This window comes from Labeo rohita, chromosome 6 (assembly GCF_022985175.1).
Source record: "Labeo rohita strain BAU-BD-2019 chromosome 6, IGBB_LRoh.1.0, whole genome shotgun sequence".
NCBI lineage: Eukaryota > Metazoa > Chordata > Actinopteri > Cypriniformes > Cyprinidae > Labeo > Labeo rohita.
This window is the reverse complement of record NC_066874.1, coordinates 13,963,374-13,987,512: the sequence shown is the minus strand read 5'-3', so window position 1 is coordinate 13,987,512 and position 24,139 is coordinate 13,963,374. Positions and strand designations below refer to the sequence as shown.

Below are 24,139 nucleotides of genomic sequence, written 5' to 3'. Positions count from 1 at the left end.
GATTCTTTTTCAACAAAGCTGTTTATTTAATCACACATAGTAAATAACACTAAATAAATTACCTGTTTTCAATTTTAAAAGTGTTCTTTTATGAATAGAAAATTCAACAGAACTTAATATGTATGAATTAGAAATCTTCTGTTGTTACAGTTACTTTTGATCAATTAAAAAAATATATTTCTTTTAAAAATGGTACTGAACTCCAATTTTACTGACCTCAAACTTCTGAACAGTAGTTAATATAATAATCAGTATAGCAATAAGTGAGGTTGTATAATTTAAAAAAATAAATTTTCTTCTGTCTTTTATTTTTTGACAGCAGCACAGGAAGTACTAGTGTTAAAGATTTAACCATGATAATTTATGTTATCCCAGAATGATTTTTAGATGTAGACATCTGAGATCTGTATGTTAAAGCAATGAACAGCAGATCTGTGTGAGTCTATCAAGAGATAAGTACCAAAGCACAATTCAAAGACAAAGCTTTCCTGTAGACTGAGCCTATTCTGCCACCTAGTGGAAGCTCCTGTGAAATGATACGTTGCACAGATAAATGCTTATTTTCAGTTCACTTCCAATAATTCTTTAATGTGCCTTAAGTCTGCACAAGAACACAATTACTTCCTGTCACTTTTCTTTTAATGCAGATGAACACTGTAATGAAGTATTTTATAGATAAACAGTATTAAAAAAAAAAAATTTGCTTAGAAAAAGATTAAAACAAATTGGCTTCAACTTGCAAAAATAAATGAATTAATTAATTACATTTGCAAATATAAATGCTCAGCAATGATTTGTTTAACATCTATACCTATAAATTAACATAAAATCCTGAGAGGTCACTAAAAACAACAAAAATTACTTAAAACATTAACCTGAGCTTAGTAGATAATAAACTAATTTCAATATTTTTTCTGTAAGGAAGCACATATACAAGGAACTAAACAGTCTTATTCTTCAGCATCAGCAAACTGGTCTTCCACTACAGCATAAATGAAGCGGACCCATTTCACAGGTTGAATGTGGTGGATTGCTGGGCTGTAGTGTCCCTGGTTTGAACTTGGGCCACTCTGGACGTTATGATGAGACATCTCCCTCACTTCAGGATTCAAATCATCTCCAGGATCTGTGGTAGAAATACAGCTATTAATGTCCACATAAATTGTTCATTACATTATAAAACATTATGTGTAAGTGAAATTACCATAAGTAGGCTGTTTATGCTTTTCAATGCACTGTGAAATTTCCTCTAACTCCTTTTCCCAGTCCTCTTCCTGACTAGGGGGATGTGGTGTGATTCTGTGGTTACCCATCTGACGGAATTTTCTATTTACTTTTCTTGGTCTCCACTTGTTTGGGCTCATTTCTTGTTTTTGACCCTTTTATAGTTACAGTCTTCAAAGGAAATTGAGATACGCTCTTCCTCTGGATGCTAGGCCTATGTTAAATGTGTGGGGAAAAAAACAGGTGTAAAAGCCAAACAACACATGAACATTCCATTTTGATAGTGTTGGATACATTGCTGTAAGCTTTTCACAATCCTGTTTTTTTATTATTTTTTTTTAAACATTAAACACTTTTTTTCTATCCCAAAAATTAATGATTAAATGCACTTGACTTAATATTATATAACTTCATATAATTCTGTTGTGCATTTATGATTCTTGTTTTGTTGACCTTTTCTGTATTAATTAATTAGTAAGTTGTCATCACATTGGGTTCACATATTTTCTCATCACTGAATGTGAATTAAAAGGTAAATATTTCTGTTACATTTTTGTGACCCAAACCAAAAATGATCCTTGTGCCAAACAACCCGGTCTCACTTCTACTATGATAGTGTATCACACACTGTCATTGTCTAAATTATATTTTGTCATCATTAAACTTATGAAGTAAACAGATTTTTGAACTCACGGCGGCACCCTCGTTCCCGTCAAAACTATTGCTCGTAATCATACGATGACGAATGATGATGATGCTCTTGCAGCGGGCGTTAACTCTGGTCTAGTTTTCACTGTTGTAAAACTACCGCGAGTAAGTACCAGTGAAACAATTAAGCTAACAGGAGTTGACACTGCTAAAGCAAGCAGCGCCCTCGAATGGTCAAAGCAAATACTACATGAAAAGCGGTAATCTGTAGGTTTTAGACGCTTTTTTGCCATTATTTTACTTTGCAAAGTGTTGTAAAGGCTCAGAGAACAAGGACGTTTGGGTACTCTGATCTCAGACACTTTAATATTCCTTGATGAGTAGTATGAAGTGCTATTGGAGCATTAACCAGGGCTAACGTCATAGTCACGAGGATTGAAAGACGCCAAGGGAAGTAATGTGACTTGCCAATTTCTCGTATTTATTTACCATTCGAAATAGCGCTTGTAAATTTAACTGATATAAATGTAACTTTTGTTTTATTATGCTATATTATGTTGGGTTATGTTAACGTATGTTAAACTGTATATGTTTGTGTTAAATAAAACAATCGGTAATACAGACTATAACCTGCAACCCAACGGAACAATGAACGGAAGTCAGGCCTACCTCAGAAATATCAGCTCAAGAGCAACATTGTTTCACCTTTTCATTTATTCTTTTTTGCTATGATGAAAACAGGTAAAAGTAACAATGTAAAGTATTAAGATTGTTATTCAAAGTATGAAGTAAAAATATGCCTTGTGGCAGCATTTATTCCAAAAGTTATTTGTTTTAAACACATTAACAGTTCCAGTTATCCTAGTGAACACACCTTGACCACCTTTATACCTTTCTGAATAAAAAGCTTTTGTAAATTGTTGTAGGCTATTAGCAATGGAAAGTGGGCATTGTCCATTTATTGTTTGTGATATCCTTTGCGTTTCCTTGTTTATGATGGGTTTTTTTTTTTTAATCCATTGTATCATAACTTTTGTGACTCTTGCTGTTTGCTTGTGACACATGTACGTCATTTACGAGATTAAAATTTTTTATTATATATAAACCTCTCTTAATGACTGCTGTGATTCTGTTTGCATCAGTCTTGAAAACATGGTGATGCACAATATATACCAAACCCTTTAAGCCACATATTGAATTTTGTATTGTTTTATTTTAAAAGATCAGTTCGTTAATTTTTCATGTTCAAGTTTAGTAAATTCAGTAACACCTGACATGCAAAAGCAAATGCCTATATGCTCATCTTGTTCATAGAGACTAATTTAAATCTGAAACAGAAATAACCCACAATCATAAGTATTGCTAAAGTATTTCAGATAAATCTATTATGCAAAAAATGAAATGCAATTAGTATACATTTTGTGCAAGTGTACAGATACCCCACTTTTGGATTAAAGTGTCTCACCATTTAGCATGTTGTGACATTATGTGCCACTGAGTTAGTCTGCTCTCTCATAAACAAGCAAAACTAATACTGCCGCCTTCTCCAGCATCTCCTTTATAAATATAAAGACAATAAGAAATAATCAGATATTTGTCATGGTATGTCCACGACTAAAAATATTCACAGAATAAACTGAGAAACAATGTAAAAGCAATGAGTGGCACAAGTAAAAAAGTAAGTTCTCTACATCATTTACAAGTTGTTAAAAATTCCACACATATGTATAAAGTGTGTTATAGCTCAGCAGCTATTTAATGTGTGACTGAAAAAGGGTCTACTTGAGGTTTAACTGATGAGTGAAAAGTCACAAATACTACAAGCAAATGGGAGGCATTTATGTGAGAAAATATGAAATTTACAGAATCCCATATGCTGAACATAGGCCCAGATCAGCACAGAATAAATTAGATGCTTGATGTTGTCATCACATATAGTCTATTGACTGAACAAGAGAAACGGTAACTGTGGGGGACAAAAAAAAAGTTGCCATTTTTAAGATGAATTTACTGTTTAAAAAATGTCTAATATTCAAAATATTCCAGGGATAAAAACACAAATGTCAGTTTTCTGTATGTTTTAGACCTGCATTATCTGATGTATGTTTATTTGTATTTAAATCACATTGTAGAAAATCATGAGAATGTTGCATTTGAAATTATTAACTGAATATTATTTTAGTTTGGAAGAACAAGTGCAAATCCCTTAAGGCCATTAAGAACATAATTCAGCCGATGAACAGAGGTCTTAAACTATTATGCTAAAGCCTGTAAATAACCTGAAATACTACTTGTTTGGTACATTCACAATCACATTTTACATTCAGCTTCTTGCATCTTCACTCCTGTTTAAAGCACACATACTGCAAGTAATGTCAGAATAAACATCTCAACGTTACATTGCAAACACAGACTAGAGTAATGCCCTGCTCTAAAATGGATTTCTTTTACAGCAGGCAGTGTTATCAAGTTCCAGTCCCAGTTTCGATTACCTCTCCTCTATTCTTCTAATTTGTCTCTCCTTACATCATTCCCTCACATACCATAATAATAGAAAGACGGTCAAAAACACTCACCAAAATCATTACATATAAACCTACAAAAGTCTCTTTCCTCTAATCATACTCAGCAACATTGAATGGAACAGGCTTTGTTAGCCATCAAATAGGTAGTTATTTCTCTTTTTTAATCACCCAACCTTTCTCATCACATCCCAGTGCAAACTCAGCAAATATACACCATCCATATAACGCAAATACACTGTGTGAACATCCAGTGTCATATTCACATATTAGTTGGTGCAATTCAGTAACCATAATGACATTCCAGTGAAAACTCCCTTGTGTTGTACAGAGCAGCAAAAAAATGCCGTTTAAAAGTGCATGAAATGTTTCACCAGTATATTTTAGATTTTTGTCGCATGGTGCACAAAACACCAGCACATTGTAGTTATTGTGCGTTCAGAGGCACAAGTCATTTGAGGTTCAGTGCTACCTCAGGGGGAGCTCTAGATCCACTGTGAAGTTTCTAAACAGCTTATGACAGGCTTTTAGTTTTTGATTTCCAGAATAGACGGGTTGTGGTCCAGAATAGATAAAATTATCTTGTCCATGTATTGCCTGAGTCGATAGTTTATCTCCTCTTGTTCCTTGAGGGCTTCCATCAGCTGTGGGAATCAAAACAATTTTAGAATAATATTGGACTGGTTAATTGGACAGATCTCCAAAAAAATGCCAATACATTATAAGCTTCCAATAAAATGAAAGGTTTGCCAAAAATTGAAAATTTTGAATGAGATTTGAACTACTGAGAAAGTCAAGATTAAAACACACACACACAGTACTTTAATTTTGTACTTTTTTCCTTACACAAAGCTATTGGTGGTTTCAGAAAACTTTTGTCCCATTTATGCTAATGGACAGTTCAGTTATTCAAGTTATTCGTTTTTTTCCTCCTCCACTGGAATAGTATGATGCAAGTAAATTACCTTCAGCTTTTTGGTGAACTATTCCTTTAAGTACCTCACAAAATTCATGTATTTTCTTTATATTTTATATGGCACAAGAGGCCTCATCAGAGAACATTAAAAAAAAAAAAAAAAAAAAAAAAAAAAAATTCTTCATACTGTTCTGTTCCTCACTGGTACACATTAAAAGATGTTTTTAATTTACAGACTTCCTCTAGCATTATCCAGTTTTATCAGTAGGTCAAAGTCATGTACTCTTTGTTTACAATACTGAGAACAAAGTCCTCTACTTCTCTTACCTGGTCACGGGAGGCATGATCAATCTCCATGGCCAGAGACTGCGCTTTTGTCTGTGTAGCAAACAGGTTTTTGGCCTCATGGAGGCTCAGACTGAGAAGCTGACCATTTAGATCTTCGTTCTGCTCCCTCAGTTTCTGGTTCTCCTGTGATAAGGCAGAGGGCAGAGTTACAGTTTATCCCCAAAAAGATGATCCAAGAGTCATCTTGCTTTTCCTTCTCCTTATTGTTTAGGCCAGCGTCTGCTGGTAGAAGAAAGCAGTACTTTGAAAATGATGGTAATCTGGTTTGAAATGATTTTGTAATGACTGTAGATGAAAAAAATGATTATCTTATCTTATCATTATCATCAAATGATCTTCTTATAACACACATACACCCAACATAACACTACTAAATGTTTATTTTCACAATAATGCAACAGCTCTATTACTTTACACCACAGTTAGTTCCATCTAATTTGATTGTTTAAGCATTGTCCAAGTGAGCTTATATTTAGTATAACAACATCGGAACTTGTTTCACCCCAAAGTATGTGAACTGAGTTTTGAATAAGTGAGTTAAAATAATAAGTTCAAATAAGTGAATAAGGAGCGTTTTCTTAAGGCTGAAGTATCAGTGGAGTGCAGGAAATGGACAATTAGAGTGGTATTGAAAACAGAAAGTTTTGAGAAACATGGCTCTGACTCTGCTGTGATAGTGATGATATTTAGTATAACAGCACTTTTGTGGTATTGTGTAGTTATCTTCTCCTTTTGACAGGAACATGAAACTACAAAATCTACAACCTACAAAAAAAGTGTGGCTATATTAGATGTTAGATGAGAAGGCATGTCAGCCCGCAGATCATCTAAAAATAGACTTCTTGTGAATTAGTGGTTAATTAAATGATATTAAGTCTACACAGGAATTACAGTTTACCATCAAAGTCGGACAGAGTCGTGCCCGAGCATACACAAGCTGCTGGAGGTCAAAGGGCATGTCCTTGGAAACGCTTCTCTGCATATACACAGTAAATAAGATTAAATAAGAGACAGATGATTTAAAAAAAAAAAGGTTTATTTTGGTATCGCAGCTTTCTAGTGCTTTCTTTGCTTTTTAAACCAGAAAGTGGAGACTGTCTAAATTACGTTTACAGCCTTTACTAAAGGAAATATACTGTTCCAGTTATATTACATCCAATTCCAAGTGGTTAAAAAGTAATAATAACATTTATAAAGAAAGAAAGAAGGAAATTCTTTATTTATTTATTTATTTATTTATTATTTTTAATGATACGCAAAGGTTGTGTGAAAATGCAAAATAATTTGCACTCATTCTATTTCTCAAAGATCTGACTACACAGAACTACTGTACAGCCAACACCACAGGAAATACACCTGCCAAAAGATCAGGTTACCAGCTTTCCATCTCACCTGTTTTAGTCTCTTGACCTCCTGTTCCAGCTCACTCTCACGTGTTCGAGTGCTGTATTCTGATAGGCTAATGGAAGAACTGCGGCCACGCCCCATTCTTTCTGCCTCCAGCTTGTATATTTGGAGGTGCTCCAGTTCTCGCCGAAGGTCCTCAATTAGCTTAACATAAATGAAAAATAAATAAATAAATAAATAAATAAATAAATAAATAAATAAATAAATAAGAAAATAAGAAAAGGCACTAAGCTTCCGAACTTATAACTGTTTTTATGTGACAGTCAAGTACATGATTGCTGCATAGCCTTTAGGGAGAATAGAGCATAAAGATAGCTCTGGACTAAATTTGAATATTAATTTCATGCATCTTAGTCTCCTCAATGTTTGTGTAACTTCTCAGACTTGTATGTGTGCATGTTTAGGCTATGTTCAGTTGTGGTTTTTAAGTACACAATCTGCTTAAGCCTGCGGGCAACTAAAGCTGCCCAAGACTCGCTCTTTTTCTATCTGTAAATATTTTTGGGTGACTACATATATCTTAAAATAATTGGCACACAATTAGACAACCGTAGCTTTTGACAGCTTGCTGAATAATTTGACTATTTAATTCCCTGCCATTTCTGAAATTTGCTCTAAATGTTTGCCCACTGGAAACATTAGCACATGGTCTTACCTCCTGCATGGTATCTCTTTCCTTCTGAAACTCATTTCTGTTCTGTCGTAGCTTGTCCATCATCTTCTTGTACAGATCCATCTCATCCTTCAACCGCAGACTTGTATCCTCCAGTTTATCTGTCATCCGCTGTCTCTCCTACACATTCACAAACAAATATTTTATGCATACAGTCAGTTAAGTCAATTACTGGTCATTTTTATTTATCTGTACGATAACTATTGGGTAATTTTTTGTGACCCAATATTTGAAAATAATTTTGATGTAATAATATTTTATTAAATCAGATACTATTAACCATCAAACCCTTCTTTTTTATGGATGTTTAGAAAACCCTTTTCACACACTGTACTACTTTCATAATCTTATGTTCATAATGTTTTACTTTTTTCAGTTGGCAAACCCTTTCTGCAATCTCACACATCCTCATTCGCATCGCTTTCAGCCTTAATCACAATGGTCAGTTTGCTTCATTTTCTTTTAAAAACTAAGTTAGTTTAATAAAAATGTCCTACCTCATCCAGTTTCTCTGACTGGGCTTTCAGTCTGTTCATGTTTATTGCCATCTCTCCATTTTCCTCCTCTAGCTGGTGTACTCTGCCAGTGGGAAAAAATAAAATAAAAACAAGCCACCCATAAGCCTGCACCGCTCTATAGTCCTGAGAATCAAAATTTCTAGATGAAGATTTCTGTATTAAATGTAATGGTCCCTTGAGTGGCTCAACGGTGCCACTGTTCTGTCTAACACCCTTATAAAGAACCATTTGAGGCTGCTTTATAATTAAAGTGTGTTAATACTGGAAGAACTCCCAGGAAGAGGGGAAAATAGTGGGACAGTGGAGTATAAAACCTCAATTAACACAATTAAATGTGTTTTTGTGTGAATTGTGTTTACTGCATGACAAAAAAAAATTGTATTATTATTAGTATTTGTGCTCTGTTTTCCAATAAAAAAAATCTGAACATCCAAAATATACAGTACCAAGATAACTTCAAATTTGTTTTCAAAAACAGAATAAAGTTGTTGTTTTTTTTTTGTTTTTTTTTGCCACAGGCAAATACATTTTCTTGTTTTAACCATGTTACGTTTTTGAAAAATTTATGAAAAATGTATGAAAAATTATCTTGTTTTAAAGATGTTCGGATAATTTTACTGGAAAACAAGAAAAAAAAAAACAGTTCTAGTCTTAGGATGAGCCAACCGATTTGTGAGCAGCTCTATCTGTGTGTTTTTGTCTTTCTCCATTCGGCTATAGGCCTCTCTGTGTCTCCTGAGCTCCTCTTCCATCATGTTCTCTGCTCTGGTCTCCTGGTCCTTTAGTTGCTCCTCCAACTCATGAATCCTGTTGAAGCATAGTCCTCATTATTATCATGGCTTGTTTGTCAGTCCTGCTAAGGCCCAATTTGACCTTTTAGCATTTAGCCAATGCAAAACATTTGTTCATGGAAGGTTTTGCTAGTGGAAAGATTCTGCTTTTTAAAGAGACAAGTATGCAAATACATACGCACATAACATAGTTCCAATGAAATCAACTTTGTCTGCAGAGTGGGTGGGTGGAGCTAGCAATTTACCTGTGAACCAACTGTATGTTTTCCTGTTTCAGCTTTGACTTCACATCCCCATTCATCAGAATTTCATTTTCCAGCTCTGTCACTTTCTTGTCCAAGTAACTCACCTGTAACAAAGTAACAATATGCAAATCTTACTATCACTTGCAGAACAGCTCTGAATTAGTGCTGAATGACTTTTAGCACTAAAACATAACATAATTGTATTGTATTTTGTGGTTTAAAAAAAATACAAATACAAAGTAGTTGACTCCTTTTCTAAGGAAAAATTATATACACTGTAAAGAAGTAGAAAAAAATAATGCATGACCAAAAGTTTTCAAGACAATTTGATGACCTCCATATAAAACAAAAAGAAAAATTCTGAAATCTGTTAGTTTAAATAAAATCAATCCTTGGGACATAACAGTGCATACCCAGACATAGACAAAATCCAATTTAAGGCATCAGCATCATCTGGACCCATTTGACCCACCGCATTAAGAAGCTTACTGTACATCTACGGATGTGATTTCCTGAGGGCAGGTCAGGACTAAGCATGTGTTTAAAAAGACACTCCAAAGATAGTCAGCACTGGTGATGCAGTCTTCACAAGGCTGTGTTCAGGAAGGGAGTGAGTATGCTGTGAGGGGATTTTACCTTCTCAGTAATGTCTGTTTCACAGGAGTCAATGCTGTCATGGAACAAATCCTCTGTGCTGCCGTTACTACTGCTAAGGTTACTGTTGTGGAGCAGCTGCCTGTTGGACCCAAATACACATGTAAACAATAATAATTTTATCATAAAATACCATAGTGCATCACAATAACATTACAAACATTACAGTTATTCATTCCACGCTGCACCAGTTCATTTTGTGCACCCTCAGCATTCAGATCCAATGCTGACTGCTGTATATTGCAAGAGGATCGTCCCACTTACCTCTCTGCTCAGACCTATGGATGGATTGGACTACACTGCAGCATCAATATTTGCAAACTACACTACCCATGCTGCATCACTGCAGCAGACCACTCATCAATTCTATGAATCTATAATTCCATGCCTGAGCTTCTTTAGGAGCACTGCAGTGATGATGAGGGAGAGAAGGGACTGACCAGTACAGGCATAGTGAGAGCTGGTGCAGTGTCCGATCCAATCGACCCACCCACACAGAACCAACAGCACTTGTCTAAAAGACACAAGCGCATGCGCAGGCACGCACACTATTGTCCCACTTGCATTAGCCTCTGAAAGCCGTAGTCTTGTGTGTACACAAACACACATTCACATAACTCTTCTGCAGAGTCAGGTCTTGGTTGTCACTTTGTTTTATTGCTGTGTGTCATTCACATTAAAGCAGTTTCAGATTTCACACATGAGAATCCATTATACAAATTACACACATTGGTCTCTCTCTGTGGTTCTGCTTTCTCCCTCTCTCTTACACTTAGGTCAGCTGTGGCAGGCCACTTTCATCTTGTCACTGTGATTTAGAGTAGGTGACTGGTTGCCAAAGGGACAAGAAAAACTGCTATTCACCCACACAATTTTTGCCACCCAGCGTTTACACTCCCACGCAACATTTGATCAGATTCTTGCAGTTAAACACAGAGGAAATGTCTAGAGCAGTGATTCCCAACCAGGGGTATCCATACCACAGGGTACTCGAAAAGGTTTTAAAACAAAGTGTGTAAGTGGATGATACTTCTAACACACTCTGTTCTTTACAACAATACTAAGCTTTCTCTATCGCAATGTATTCGCTTGTTAAGTCTGACGTCACGCGTCACCCCTTCCGTGTCCAAACGCTCTATCTGATGCCGCGAGGAAACAACAAACGGTGCTAATTATACACTCACAATGTGATATAATACTACCAAAAAAATTATAATCCTATAATCCAAGCCCATAGACACAACTAATGTAGCAAATTCAGTAAAATAAACACAGACTGCTTATTTCTCAAACTGTTTTAGCATGGGGTGCAGTCACTGAAGTCAATGCAAACCTTTAATAATGAAATATAACAATTTAATATAACTTAATTATGCCACAAACCATAACATTCTAAGTCTGGAAATCCAATAAAATCCATTTAATACCTACAATATTAATAATGAATATATTTTCAAGCAGATTCAGACTTATGGGAGACATATACGTCATTGTACATCCATAAAAAGGAAACTGTGTTCTTCTTATTGCAACTGACAAATTTCACACTATATTTCATGCAGTCAAACCAAAATGTATTCAGACACCTTTAACATTTTTCACATTATCACAGTTTATTGAATATAGTTTAGAAAATGGTAATAGAATATGACAAGAACTGTGTCAGAACAAATTCATCTTGATAATGTCAGATAATTTTGACAGGAAGGTATGTAATGGATTACAATCAACCAAAAATTCAGACAACTGTTAGTATGACAATATTTACACAACTATCAATAATTTGGTGACCAGTTACCAAGCAATGCATAATTTTGTTTAGTCTGTGGTGTAAAAATATCGCATTAGCAATTTAAAAAAATTACTTAAGCAAAACATGGTCAGGTCAAAGTGTCTGAATAATTTTTGGTCCCAGATTTTTTATCAATTTTACTGGTAGTCCACTGTATGAAGAATTTTTGGGTATATGATGTCGCAGTTTACTTTATTTTGCTATTCTCACTTACATTAATGAACAATAGTGTCCTACACCCACTAGTAGAAAATCTCAAATAATTATATCTGGTGTCTGAATAATTTTTGGTTTGACTGTATGTGCTGATACAGGAACACATTTCTAATTTGACATAACCTTACTAAGGGGCTTTTGGGGTACATAAGAAAAAAAAAGTTTGGCAAATACTGGTCTAAAACACATTTTAAGCAATTTTCCATGTCTATGTGCTTCTATTATATTGTGAATCTTCAACTGACTTATCACTGGAGTATAAACTTTCACTAAAACCATCTCAATTAGATTAAAATTGACATTCCTTTCCCAAATTGTCTTCACCTCATAGTTAATATTGCAAGGTAAATACTGATATCACAACTTCATATAACATTTATTTAACCACAGGAGGTGCTCACAGTCAAAGCAGTGAGGGAGTTGGAAACAAGCACAATAAATGATTAACAGCAGCATAGACTACACAAACAAACACTGAGCAGAGCAATATTGAATGACCTACCTTCCAAATGCAGTGCTGGAGATCTTTCTGTTTGGGCTGGAAAACAAACAAAGGAGAGCCAGTTAGAACTTGAACATATTAACAGGTGTTAATATATCAAATGTCAGTTTGATGTTCATGAAAACATTTTTCTTTTTCTACAACTGTTCAGTAAACATTGTATATTTACATATGAAGGTCTATTTGCATGGTTTGCCATTATTGATGAACTTATTTTTCCCATGTTTTTATAATAACTTGGATAATTGAATGGAATGGTTGACTTCGACAAACGCAGCCAATGCTTACCTACACTTGTGTAAAAATTGTGTATGTGTGTGGGGGGTGGGGTGGGGTGGGGGGGTAGATAACAATTCAACACATTAGCTATATGATTTTAGTTATTGGTGTCAAATCAAGTCAGGTCAAGTCAAGATGGTCAAGGGCTCTGATGTGGAACAGTTAAAAATCAACAAATTATAGGGCTGATACAGACATACCAGTTAATTTTATGTTAGATAATAATTATCAAAACAAAAACATGAGACTTGTGTGTCTAATGGTTTAAAAAAGGACACCAAAAGCCACCAAAAGTGGCTTCATTCCATTTTTGGACATTTCATTTTTTGCACTTAACCCAGACTTACTTACAACATATTTGAATATAGTTTCGGCCCTGACACGAACATCAGATTTACATACTTACAACCTTAACAAAGCTCACAAAAAGTGTTTGAAAAGAGTTTGTTATAGCTCAAATATACAACTGCTACTTGAGTAAAAGTTTCTGGACAGGAGATTAACACAACAAGGGCAGAAAGCAGCTGAATAACATAAATGTTAATGGCTTCCTTTCTATAAGACTGTTAAGGTCTTCACTGTCCAATTAGAATTAAATATTAACAATTTCTACGAGAAAACACATACTAAAGATTAATACATAAAACTCTCTCCCACCCACCCCCCCCCCACACACAGTTATTGCTGACATAGCTTTTTCTAGCAGTGACAGAATGAGGTGTGAAGTAATGCATTTCTTGAAGCAGCCTGCTGACAAGGCATTTAGCTTTCATTCCTCCTCTCTATCCCATTGCCCGTCCTGTCTTTTTTTCTCTGGTCCCCTTCTATAGTATGATACTCTCTTCCCCAAAATCCCTCGGTCCATCTGATCCAATTCCTATTTCATCCTCTGTTTTGAGAAGCAAAGATATGAGAAGCTGATTACAAGCCTTCTCAAAGAAAAAAAAATAGTTTGACGTAAACTCACTGGAAATCTTTGAAACTGGGAAGATGAAGAGAAGAAGAGAAAAGTATCCAAAATATCCAAAGCCTCAGAAGGGTTTGCCTGTTTGTCCATGTGTGGATGTGGATGTGAGTGAGAATGATACATTACAGAGACAAAGACAGATGGCAAAATACAGAATGACAGAGTCAGATAAATGTATGTGTAGCCCACTTCCAGATGCCTAATAAAGCCCTAATGGGCTCTAAAGTGGTAGGGTGAATGTTGTATGGAAAAGGAAGTAAATCATTAGTGGTGCAGAGAGACTGCAGCAAGATATCAGAGCCCCTCCACCTCAGTTGTGTTCTCATATACTCAAATTAACTCCTTGAGGAACATCCTGCCTCTATTACACTGTCGCTTTAATTTTGTCTATTGTAGCCCACAGGAAGACAATGATGAACTGATAACCACTAATCCCCTGAAAGTGCCTCTAATGTGGATTTCAAGCCACTAAATGCTTATTTCCCAGATGTGAAGGGTCACTCCTGTGACATTACTAAAAAGAAACTAGACAAATCAATAACCACTAAACCCTCATTTCAAAGGTTTAACTCTAACAAGTCTTCCTAAAGATGAGCTTACACCCAGTGTATGACAAACCCCTCTGAGTGAAAAAGTTTTTTTTTTTTCTTCTTAGAACTTTCTTATTCATAACAGATGTAAACTGTAGTCTATGCCATACCTGTTGGTTTTGAGATTTTTCAGCCTGTTTTCCAGGTCATTCAGCAGACTGACCCTCTTACAACACTGAGAGCAAAACACATCCATCTGGTCACCAGCATGGCGCATCTTCCGAGGAGTCTGACCAGCACTGGAAGAAAACATGGAGAGGGAGACAAAGAGACACATTTGTGGCACATCAAATGTGCATTCTGAACACATTCAATAAACAATATAAGCAGAATGCAGAAAAAAAAAAATACTATACAATAGTGAAAACTAAGGAAAAAAAAATAAAGTGAGACTCTCTAGTAAGCCAAGTCTTATAAAAATCTCCCCCACAGAAGCGTCATGCCTATTCAAACATGCCTCAACAGTTTTTTGAGCCAAGTAGATTTCATATGCCACTTCCAAAGAAAAATATTTGGATAGAGAAGATTGGGGGATGGTGGTAACATGGAGTTGTAACACCATCACTTTGAGCACTTAGAAATTAGGTACAATGATCCAGTCATTATGATACATGACCACCGTCCTTTGAACGGCAGTATATTGTGTACAAATATAAAGCATTTTTACATGACGAAAAAAGCTTTTGGGTTAGAAAAATCAACATTTCACTTTTGGGTTATAATATGATTTGCAAGCAGATGACAGAATATGTATCATATGAAGCTGATTATCTTGTTTAATTTGATATACACTACAAAGCAACATCTACCTGTTAAAAAATAGACAGACATGACATTAATATAAATGTAAATTATTTTACACTTCCCATTAGGGATGTGCATGTGCTATGGAACTGTAAAGGGAATAAATACGAGATGGGAGGGAAAAAAATATTTCAATGCTTTCTCTCGCAATTATATCATTGGGTAATTATGCTGTATATAAATTGTGGAACCGTTATTAATATGCTTGCTTTTTACTTTCACTTTCAAGATTTGCGCTGTCGCACTGTTGTTATACTACAGAGCAGCAGTAACTGTTACTTACCACACATTTTACAAGATTAGGTGTTTGTCAGTGGTGCTCAGGATCTGCAAATCATTCACCGTTCTCCTATCAGTCATCTCTCCTTACTTTGTTTATGTGGTAAGTGGAATTTTATGTAATGTAAAATAGCAGGCTAACGTTACTACTAGCAAGCGGCTAACAATATGTCCCTTTAGTGGATTCATAGAATGTATTGATTTTTATTATATTACCTAGAAATTTTTTTTTTGAAATTTGTGAATCGATTCGAATCGCTAGAAGATTGAATCATGATTAAAATGAATCAATCTTTCCCCTATCCCTACTGAAAATAGAATGTGGTGGTTTGGGGGGGGACAGGTAAACATGTTTAGTAAAATTAAGTAAAAGTAAATTTGATTAACAAAATAAATGCACAAAAGCTGTTTTCTACTCTGTGCTTAAATAATAATAATAATTACAATATTAATAATTACAAATAATAATAAAAGCAGGGGTTCAGTGCAACTTGATTTTTGACATTGAAAATCCATCATTTTGGATATTGTGTCAGGACCAAAAAGAACCATAACACATATCCGTTGTTAGTGAAAAAGTTTCCCACAGTCAGACAGTTCCATCCACTAACACAGTCTTTAATATATACATGCTGAAATAAATCTTGTGTAATGAAGACAGATCTCTGGATTTCTAAACTAATCATGCTTTCAATTTAAAGTAAATCCCTTTGAAAACAGGCTTTGGGGCAGTGAAACGGAGAGAGAATACTGGTGTGGTTAGATGTTAATAATAATAATAATAATAATAATAATAATAAAAATAATACACGCACACACACCTGGAGGAAACAGAAGAGCCCAGATCTGAGCATCCATTAATGCGGATCTCATCGTCTGGACAGGGGCTGCTAGGAGTGTAGTCTCCATCCTCTCCTTCTCCATAGTCCTCAAACTGCTCCTCATTTAATGAAGCAGATGAACGTGTAGAATGATCAGAAGTCTCAGAGCGATTATACATCTGATCACGCCTTGAGAAATGAGAGAAGAAATGGACATTTTAAAAAGCATTTATTTTCTGCACTTTTTTGTAGATTTAGTTTTTTTCACTTAACATCAGTGAAATCAATAATTATTCAGTTCATTCATTGATTTGCAAATTCATAAATTTAGTCTTATGTATACAAGAAAACATGATATAAATGCACTCACTTTTCTCCTGGGAGGCAAAGCCCAATCCCTTCCTCTTTTTCTCCTGTTCTCCCTCCATCCGATATCTCTGACGATAGAGTGCTGTCTACTGCACTGTCTCTGTCCGACTCTCTCTCCACCCCTCTGCCTTCCCCACCCTCCTTATCCTCAAGCATTGGACTCTCTGGGCACTCCTGGGTGGACATAATAACTGGTAGCCCAACCTGTCCTGACTGTTCTATTAAAAGCAAAAGAGATTAGACTGTTGAGTTACATAAGAACAGAATCAATTATGAAAATAGCGTGAACGCATGGATATCTGACAGGGATAAAATCTCTGGGAGTGACAATGGCATTTATCTATGATAACCACAGCCCTGTTTTGGTGCCTCACAAGCTGTGAATATGGATATCAACAGTTCACTCACATGATATGTTAGTAATATTAGTGACTAGAAACTATTTAGGGTCATAAAAAAGAAAAAAACTTTTAAAAATCCAGTGTTAAATTCTTTGTATTCATATTGGTTTCATATGGTTTGAAGCACGTTTATACTATTTATACCATATAAATGTAACTAAAAACTGCATGAGGCGTAATCATCATAGTCATTATATTCCAAAAGGTTTTTAAATGTAATATTCAAGGTTATTTTTTAAACAAATATCAGAAATTATGCATTTACAAATACAACTATGTTTCAGAAACTTATTGACCTTGGTACAGTCATGTGGTTAATAAGTCAGGGCTCTTTTTGTGTGTGTGTGTGTGTGTGTGTGTGTGTGTGTGTGTGTGTTTTGACCACATGACTTTAACTTGGTTTTGTAAGAAAAAAAAAAAGAAACAGAAGGAAGTAAACTGCTCGTAATATGTCTTGACATGAAAAAAAAACACAGAAGGAAATGATGAAGGACTCTTTAATGTGACAGAACTACAAAACAAAAGCTACACAGCTTAAATGGGGCAGAATGGACAGAACTGCTAAGGTACAACCTCTTTTCCCAATTTTAATCAATCACGCACTTCTGTGGTTGAACAAACTGGCTCTACAACTAACAGTCACTTTTGAAAGCACACAGCAGGTGGGTGTGCATGTGTGAGAAAAAAAGAGAGAGCTCTTTAGTATTCTGTTGTGCTGAACATGAGGGGGCAGGGATACAAAATGCCAGTGTGTGGTCAGGCTGCTTGAACAGTGAGTGGTCCTACATACACAGAAGCACTGAGTACACAGACACACACACACAAAGTGGTTTGAGACACTTTTTCTCCCACTTTCTTTCTCACACACAAAACACACACTTTTCTTACATTTTGTGGCATAGGACAAAATCAAAACAGGTCACAAAATGTAATTATGTGCTCTTGTATTTGTGAATAGATCTCCTCCTCCACACTATGATCCTTGACTGTCTCATAACAGCAGGGTATGAGTATGTGTACCTACTGTATGTCTGAGCACCTGATTATAAATGCAAACAACTCGCCACAACTTGAAACATGACATTTAAAGCCCTGCAGGAAGCTCTTACACAAATGATGCCAACATCCTCTCTGAATGCTAGAAAGTGATCTGTACATGAACTCTGAATGCTTCATTATGCATGTATGAAAAGCACAAAAGGCAATAGCATTTCACAGTGCAGTTCCCACTTTAGAATAATATTACATAATGGTCTCTAAAATAATTTTAACATTTAGAAAAGTGTTTTTTTTTTTAGATGTTGAGAACACTTGTCAGTTGCAAGCATTATGTAATCCCTTGCGCAGACAATATGCCATGCATGAAACTGAAAAGGCATGCTGTGTGAAAACATGTTCTTTGTGAACCTCCGAGACCTGACATGACTGGATACTAATAACAATTGTGTTTTTAATGATGTAGATTTATGTTAAAGTTTCTGCTGTTTTGTTTGATCAACTGAAAACAATTGGTAAACAGAGCAGGAGGGCACTTCAAATAGCCATGTCACAATAACAAAAAGGATAAGAAAAAAGATAAGAACTTTAAGGAGTATCTCTCTTAATGTGAATATTTCAACCACAGCACATGTGATGTAATCCTCATGCATTATCATGGATAAAATAAAACTAATATAGAAGAGACCCCTTCAGATATCACGTTGTCATAGTCAGTTTCTTAAAATATCAAATAACTTGATATTTTTATGGCAAGATTAGTTGTAAAATATCATTATCAAAAAAATTATCAATGAATTTAAATCAAAAGAATTTTTTGTTTTTGTTTTTTTTAAAGTATTTTTAAATGTTGTAATGTTGTTAAATGATGTGTACTCTTCTAAGTACATTTCTAAGAATGCATAAACATGTGTTTTTGTTATAGTTATATTTTTAAACATTTTTTCTTTATCATAGACACTCTTATGTTGGCCCATGCACGCACAGACATCTTTTTATGTTCTCTTCTCATGATTTTCCTAGCTGTCATTAAAAAATATCTGTCATTAAGTAAAATATCTAAAACTATTTTCAGCACAAACACAATACTGTTAAGGATTGAGAAACTGTGAAGTAGCAATGACTGATTGTCTAGTAAATTACGTGAGAGTCTTCCACCAGTCAACTGCATTAAGAAGTCAGAAACATACCACCCACCAGCTACTACATAATACTTTAATGGATTTCAGCAAACAGCTTCAAGGCCACTGTGGACAGCTGTTTCATGAATACAGTAAGCAAAACTGAATGGGGCCTAACTGTTTGAACATGTACAGTAAGCAGAGTCTAGACAGAAAGCAAAGGTGCCCCAATTATAATAATAAAATATAAAAATTAACTCAAAACCAGCTGAAGTGAAAAGGAAGGAAAAAAGCAACAACAGCTTGTGACTGTGGATTCAAACACAATACTAGGATTAAGTAAGACAAGAAAGAGTAAACTTGGCAATGACAAACTTCTCCACCTGCCTCTTACATCATTCTTAGAGAAGTCTCTGTTTTATGCAGGGTGAAACACTGCTCCCAAAAGAACAAACTGGTTTAGTCAGGTAATTACATGAACTGCAACAACAGAAGCTAGGAAAGTAAACTCATGTAATATCACTAAGGAGAAATTATAAAAACATTATCCTTCCCAGGGCAGAGTGGGTGCAGCTAAAGACAACTACAGAATCAATAGCGTACATTAGGGTCTCATAGATGCTTTTTGGAATGTGACGTCTCATGTCCGCCCTTGAACCAAAGAGCCCTTGGGCCCTGTTCTCATTTCCGTCTTATTAACAGCTTATCATCATAAGCTCCATTTAACTTCTCACTGCCTAGAGAAATCGTAGCAATCCTCATCAGGCCTCTTTACTCAACTGAATCAAAGCAAGTCAAATGTGCAGCAGCACTACACATATAGTGCATACACACTTCAAACTATTGGATAAGCTAATTAGTTTACTTATCCAAGTCAGTAGATAACTGTACTTTTCTTAACCTTTTAGTCTGTAACACACAAATATGTGTATTAGAGACTGGGTCTTCTTGTCACATGGAGATGGTGTCACAGATTCACCACCAGACTATATTAAGATGGCATTATATCTAAATATCTAATATATCTAATATAAAAGTTCAAAAACACAAATCCTTGAAAAAGTAAAATTCTAATATGACAGTGTGTTTGGTATACTGTAGCTGAAAGTAAATTTTAAGTAAACCCAATAAAACCACGCTAGCATTTATTTAGGCAAGGGCCAGTCAACTGTATAATGTTTCCATAAAGATATTTACCTCATAGATAGAATGGATCTCAATACAAGGTAATTTCTCTTAAATGTCAGGTTGGAAGACATGCTGTCACAGGCATTGTTAATGGTATGATATTTGTTATATGCATGTTAAATGTTCAGCCGTTTCATAATTAGGTTTATAATTGTTTTAGTGCAAGAAATAGTAATATATAAAATAAATAATAATAGTTTTTTTTAACTGTTTTAAAATTTAAAAATAAATAAATAAATACACTGCCCTCCAAAAGTTTGGAAACACCCCTGGCAAAGTGTGGTTTTGGACGATATCAACATAAATCCTTATCATTTTTTGGTGCAAATACATTAAAGTAACTTGACATTATCATTGAAGACCAGCAATAATAATTTTCATTTTGATTAAACAATAATGGCAACATATACATGTCAAAGTCAGACATGCCCCTTTGCCAGCTGTGATGCCTGGTTACTGGTTTAAACTTGGCCCAGGCTTTTAAAAGATTTTTGAGTCAGCACACCTTAATATCTTCAACAATTCATTGCCAATTAAGTTTAGAATTAAATGAATTTAGGCCCAGATTATGCAGAGCTGTAATAGCTGCTAATGGTTGATATTTTGATGAATCGAAAATGTAAGTTTAATGGCAGTTTCCACTGTAACTTAACCCATTTTTTTTTTCCTGAGCAGAAACTGTGAAAATGTTCAATAGCTTTCTTGTAGCCAAAGAATTAAGGTATGTCCCAATACAGAAATTGACTTTCAAAAATAAACCTAGTATGACACATATTCACTGGAGTAAAAAGTAATGAATTAACTATTTTTAACCATACTTTACAAGTAACGTTTTGTTTTTAAAAAGATGTATTTTTTTAAATAAATAAAGGAATAAAATAAGCCCTTATGAAAATCACAATGGATTCTGCACTCTGTACAACACCTGACTGTTCCATTTGACCTAGAAGCAGGTTCAGGTGTTTGTGTCACATGAAGAGAGGAGAGATTACTATACTGAGGGATTTCTATGAAATGCTTTTATTTGTCACAAGTGAGCCCAGAAACTCTTTGGACAGTACTAAGCGACCTATGGGAGGTAGAATGATATTACTGCTACAATAGCTGCACTACATCTTAAAGATAATTGTGTTATGTAAGTTGCTATTTATCTATGATTAAAATATCTGTTACAGTAGAAAACGTCAGTGTTTTTTTTACATAGACAGTTATTATGTATTATTTTATAGATTTAAGCAAGACAGATTCGAGATTAGAAAAGGGGAAAATAGTGAGACACAGAATGTGAATGTATAAGAATATTTAGACCACTGATTCAGGGCGTTCAGCTAATTGTGAAATCATTTTAGGAGACAGGAAGAAGATTTGCACATTGGCAAAACTGGGTGTGAACAGGCAGGCTGAAATCATATGTTAAAATGTAAAATCAGATGTCTAAAATTGTCGCATATACATCTTGCCAATCTCATGGTATTTTATTACATAAAATCTGGAATCAGCACAGTTTTAGAACAGAAGTGACAAGTGTATTTTCCATTTGTACAATGATTACAGTATAACGCATCATACTGAATCACATCTCACTCAGCCTAGGAGACAGTTTCACTCCCACACACACCCAGGAAAAAACAAAACGATCCGACAAGGCTGAGCTGATGCACAGGAACCAATGAGTCACCATGAGATGCACTGCAATTTTTGCAATCCAAAAAAAAAATTAAAAAAAAACCTACACAATGTGTCCAAACTAGGGTTTTGTCAACACAAAAAACTCCCTGCCAAGACCAGGTTTACTTCCTAAATGCATCATTCTCAGACCAAAAAAAAAAAAAAAAAAAAAAAAATATATATATATATATATATATATATATATATATATATATATATATATATATATATATAAATTTTTTTTTTTTTTATTTTTTTTTAATGTATTTATTTTCAAACATACAGCTGGTCTTTGTTTAGACTGCAGCTTGTAAAGTGCATCGAAACCTGCACTGTGCTAAAGTGGTAACTCAAGCCGAGAGGAAAGATATCTTCACACAGAGATACAGAAAGGACTTACAGGATTTCAGGAGTACTTTTAACAACACTGTCAAAGCCAGAAAAAAGCTAAAATTTTTCAAAGCATGTCTGCTGCTAAATGTCATACATATTGAATAACTGTAGGTATTCTAAATATAAAAAAAATATATTTAAAAAAATAAATAAATTCTAATAAAAAACATGTCACAATTGATTAGTGGTCAAAATATAAATTCTGACAGCTTTTCAGACGTTTTTATGCAGGTTGGTTTGTGAATATTTTACACAAAACATTAAGTGTGTGGAAAGTCAAGTGGGCAATTAAATTCAAGTATGCCCTGGTCCTGTTGTGTCTATATTTAGCAGACTCAAACTAACTGAGACAGCAGAGAGAAAGAAAAAAAGAAAGAAAGACTATTTGCAGGGGTGAGGGACAGGTGATATAACAAATGTCAGCAAGATGATAGATAGGGACAGCAGGGCTGCCACACTGTCTCAAACACATTTACATACTTCCATTAACAATTTAACTTTAAACGTTATGTATTTAAAAATCCAATATTAAAGTTAGCCAAAATCAGTGTAATGGTGATGAATTCTCCAAAGCCTACTATCAGCAGCAGTTTTAACATCTTATTTAATTTGAGATAAACAACTACAATTTGTAAGGAAATTCTCTGCTTGTAGGTTTCAGTTACAGACCAGATATTTAAGCAACTGACACCCATATTCACTGACACTCAAATCATATCTAAAACACTCACCTAGAATACATTTTAAATGATCTGTCATGGCTCAAGCTGGTCTAGTTACCCAATGAGCTGTGTTCTACATGTTCCAAAGAACATGATTATTGTCAATTATATGATTAAGACTTACATTTGTTAGCTTAGACAAGATTGTGAGATTACAGTGAGTATATTCTACAAAACTTCATAACAGTCTACCTTCTACCAGGTTTTACAAGTATATGGAAAGTATTCAACATGTTGATGACATTCTAATATTAATCACTCTAATATGTAAGAAATAATTTTTAAAGGCAATCTATGTTTGGCAAAAACAACAAAGTGTCAAGGTCAGAAACAACTGTGAAACATAATTTGACCTACATATTGATCATGTCTGCTGCTAGCCTGTTACTAAAAATGACTTTTAGGTTTATGCACACAAGTTGCCAGCTGCCCTCAATTAACAATTAATCTCATTATCAACTGACTGCAGGGCAATTAGACTTTTTAACAACGAAAGAGAGAAAGAGACAGGTACAACAGAGAACAAGGCTGGAGACTAACAAAAGATATTATATTAGTAAAGTATATTAGTATATTAGTGGTAGTAAAGAATGTCAGACTTGAGGGAAAACAAACAAAACAGAGTGTAAGAAGTAACAAAAATGAGTAGGGAACAAGTGAATGTAATCCATGAGTGAGCAACACAAACATGAAACCCTTAACTTTAATTCTTTATATTCCTTATAGTTCTTTCCTCCTTCTGTCAAACACAATATTAAGGACTCCTCTTACCCTGTCTCTCACATCCGAGTGACCATGATCTCTTCCACGCCTCGCTGTCCACTTCTACTATCCACTGTTGTCATCCAAATGAAATCCAAACAGGTGAGGCCTCATCCACTAGTATGCTTCTGTTCAAAAGTCTTTAACTACTGTAATCCACAGTCAAGGAAAAGAGAGAGAATCCTTATGTGGGCTATTTTCAGTTGCTCACTTCTTGAATAAATCTAATAGTTTCTGAAACTTGTGCAAAAACACTGCTCAGTTCAGGCTTGCTTGACCACACACCCTCCCTCTAAACACTCACAGATCTCTGACAGCAGTTG

General features: G+C 34.9%; 1 protein-coding gene and 1 long non-coding RNA gene across 3 annotated transcripts; both read right to left on the bottom strand.

Annotated features, from left to right (window-relative positions):
- Positions 1-281: 281 nt before the first annotated feature.
- On the bottom strand, positions 282-2,532 carry LOC127166552 (uncharacterized). The gene is made up of 3 exons (XR_007827918.1): positions 1,918-2,532; positions 1,205-1,438; positions 282-1,126 (listed from the first exon to the last, which is right to left on the bottom strand). It is a non-coding gene; the product is annotated as an uncharacterized LOC127166552 (long non-coding RNA).
- A 533-nt stretch (positions 2,533-3,065) lies between these two features.
- Positions 3,066-24,139, bottom strand: rab11fip4b (RAB11 family interacting protein 4 (class II) b). Of its 2 annotated transcripts, XM_051111889.1 has the most exons (14): positions 23,826-24,139; positions 16,567-16,783; positions 16,197-16,385; positions 14,403-14,531; positions 12,457-12,492; positions 9,929-10,028; positions 9,293-9,396; positions 8,923-9,063; positions 8,236-8,317; positions 7,721-7,858; positions 7,051-7,209; positions 6,557-6,634; positions 5,638-5,781; positions 3,066-5,038 (listed from the first exon to the last, which is right to left on the bottom strand). In XM_051111889.1, exons 2-14 carry the CDS (start codon positions 16,749-16,751, stop codon positions 4,922-4,924), a joined length of 1,602 nt encoding a protein of 533 aa, XP_050967846.1. In that variant the 5' UTR covers positions 16,752-16,783; positions 23,826-24,139; the 3' UTR covers positions 3,066-4,921. The 2 variants fall into 2 exon arrangements, with proteins under 2 accessions (XP_050967846.1, XP_050967847.1); XM_051111890.1 differs by lacking the exon at positions 6,557-6,634 and having other exon boundaries at positions 23,826-24,137.

Bases quoted from the DNA above. Each gene is read 5' to 3' on its own strand.
- rab11fip4b (XM_051111889.1), bottom strand. From the start codon at position 16,751: ATGTCCACCCAGGAGTGCCCAGAGAGTCCAATGCTTGAGGATAAGGAG. The intron at 9,397-9,928 runs GTAAAATCCCCT...ACTTTGTTACAG, and splicing joins AAACAGACATTACTGAGAAG to GTGAGTTACTTGGACAAGAA. The intron at 8,318-8,922 runs GTTGGCTCATCC...TCCCACTGGCAG, and splicing joins ATAGAGCTGCTCACAAATCG to AGTACACCAGCTAGAGGAGG.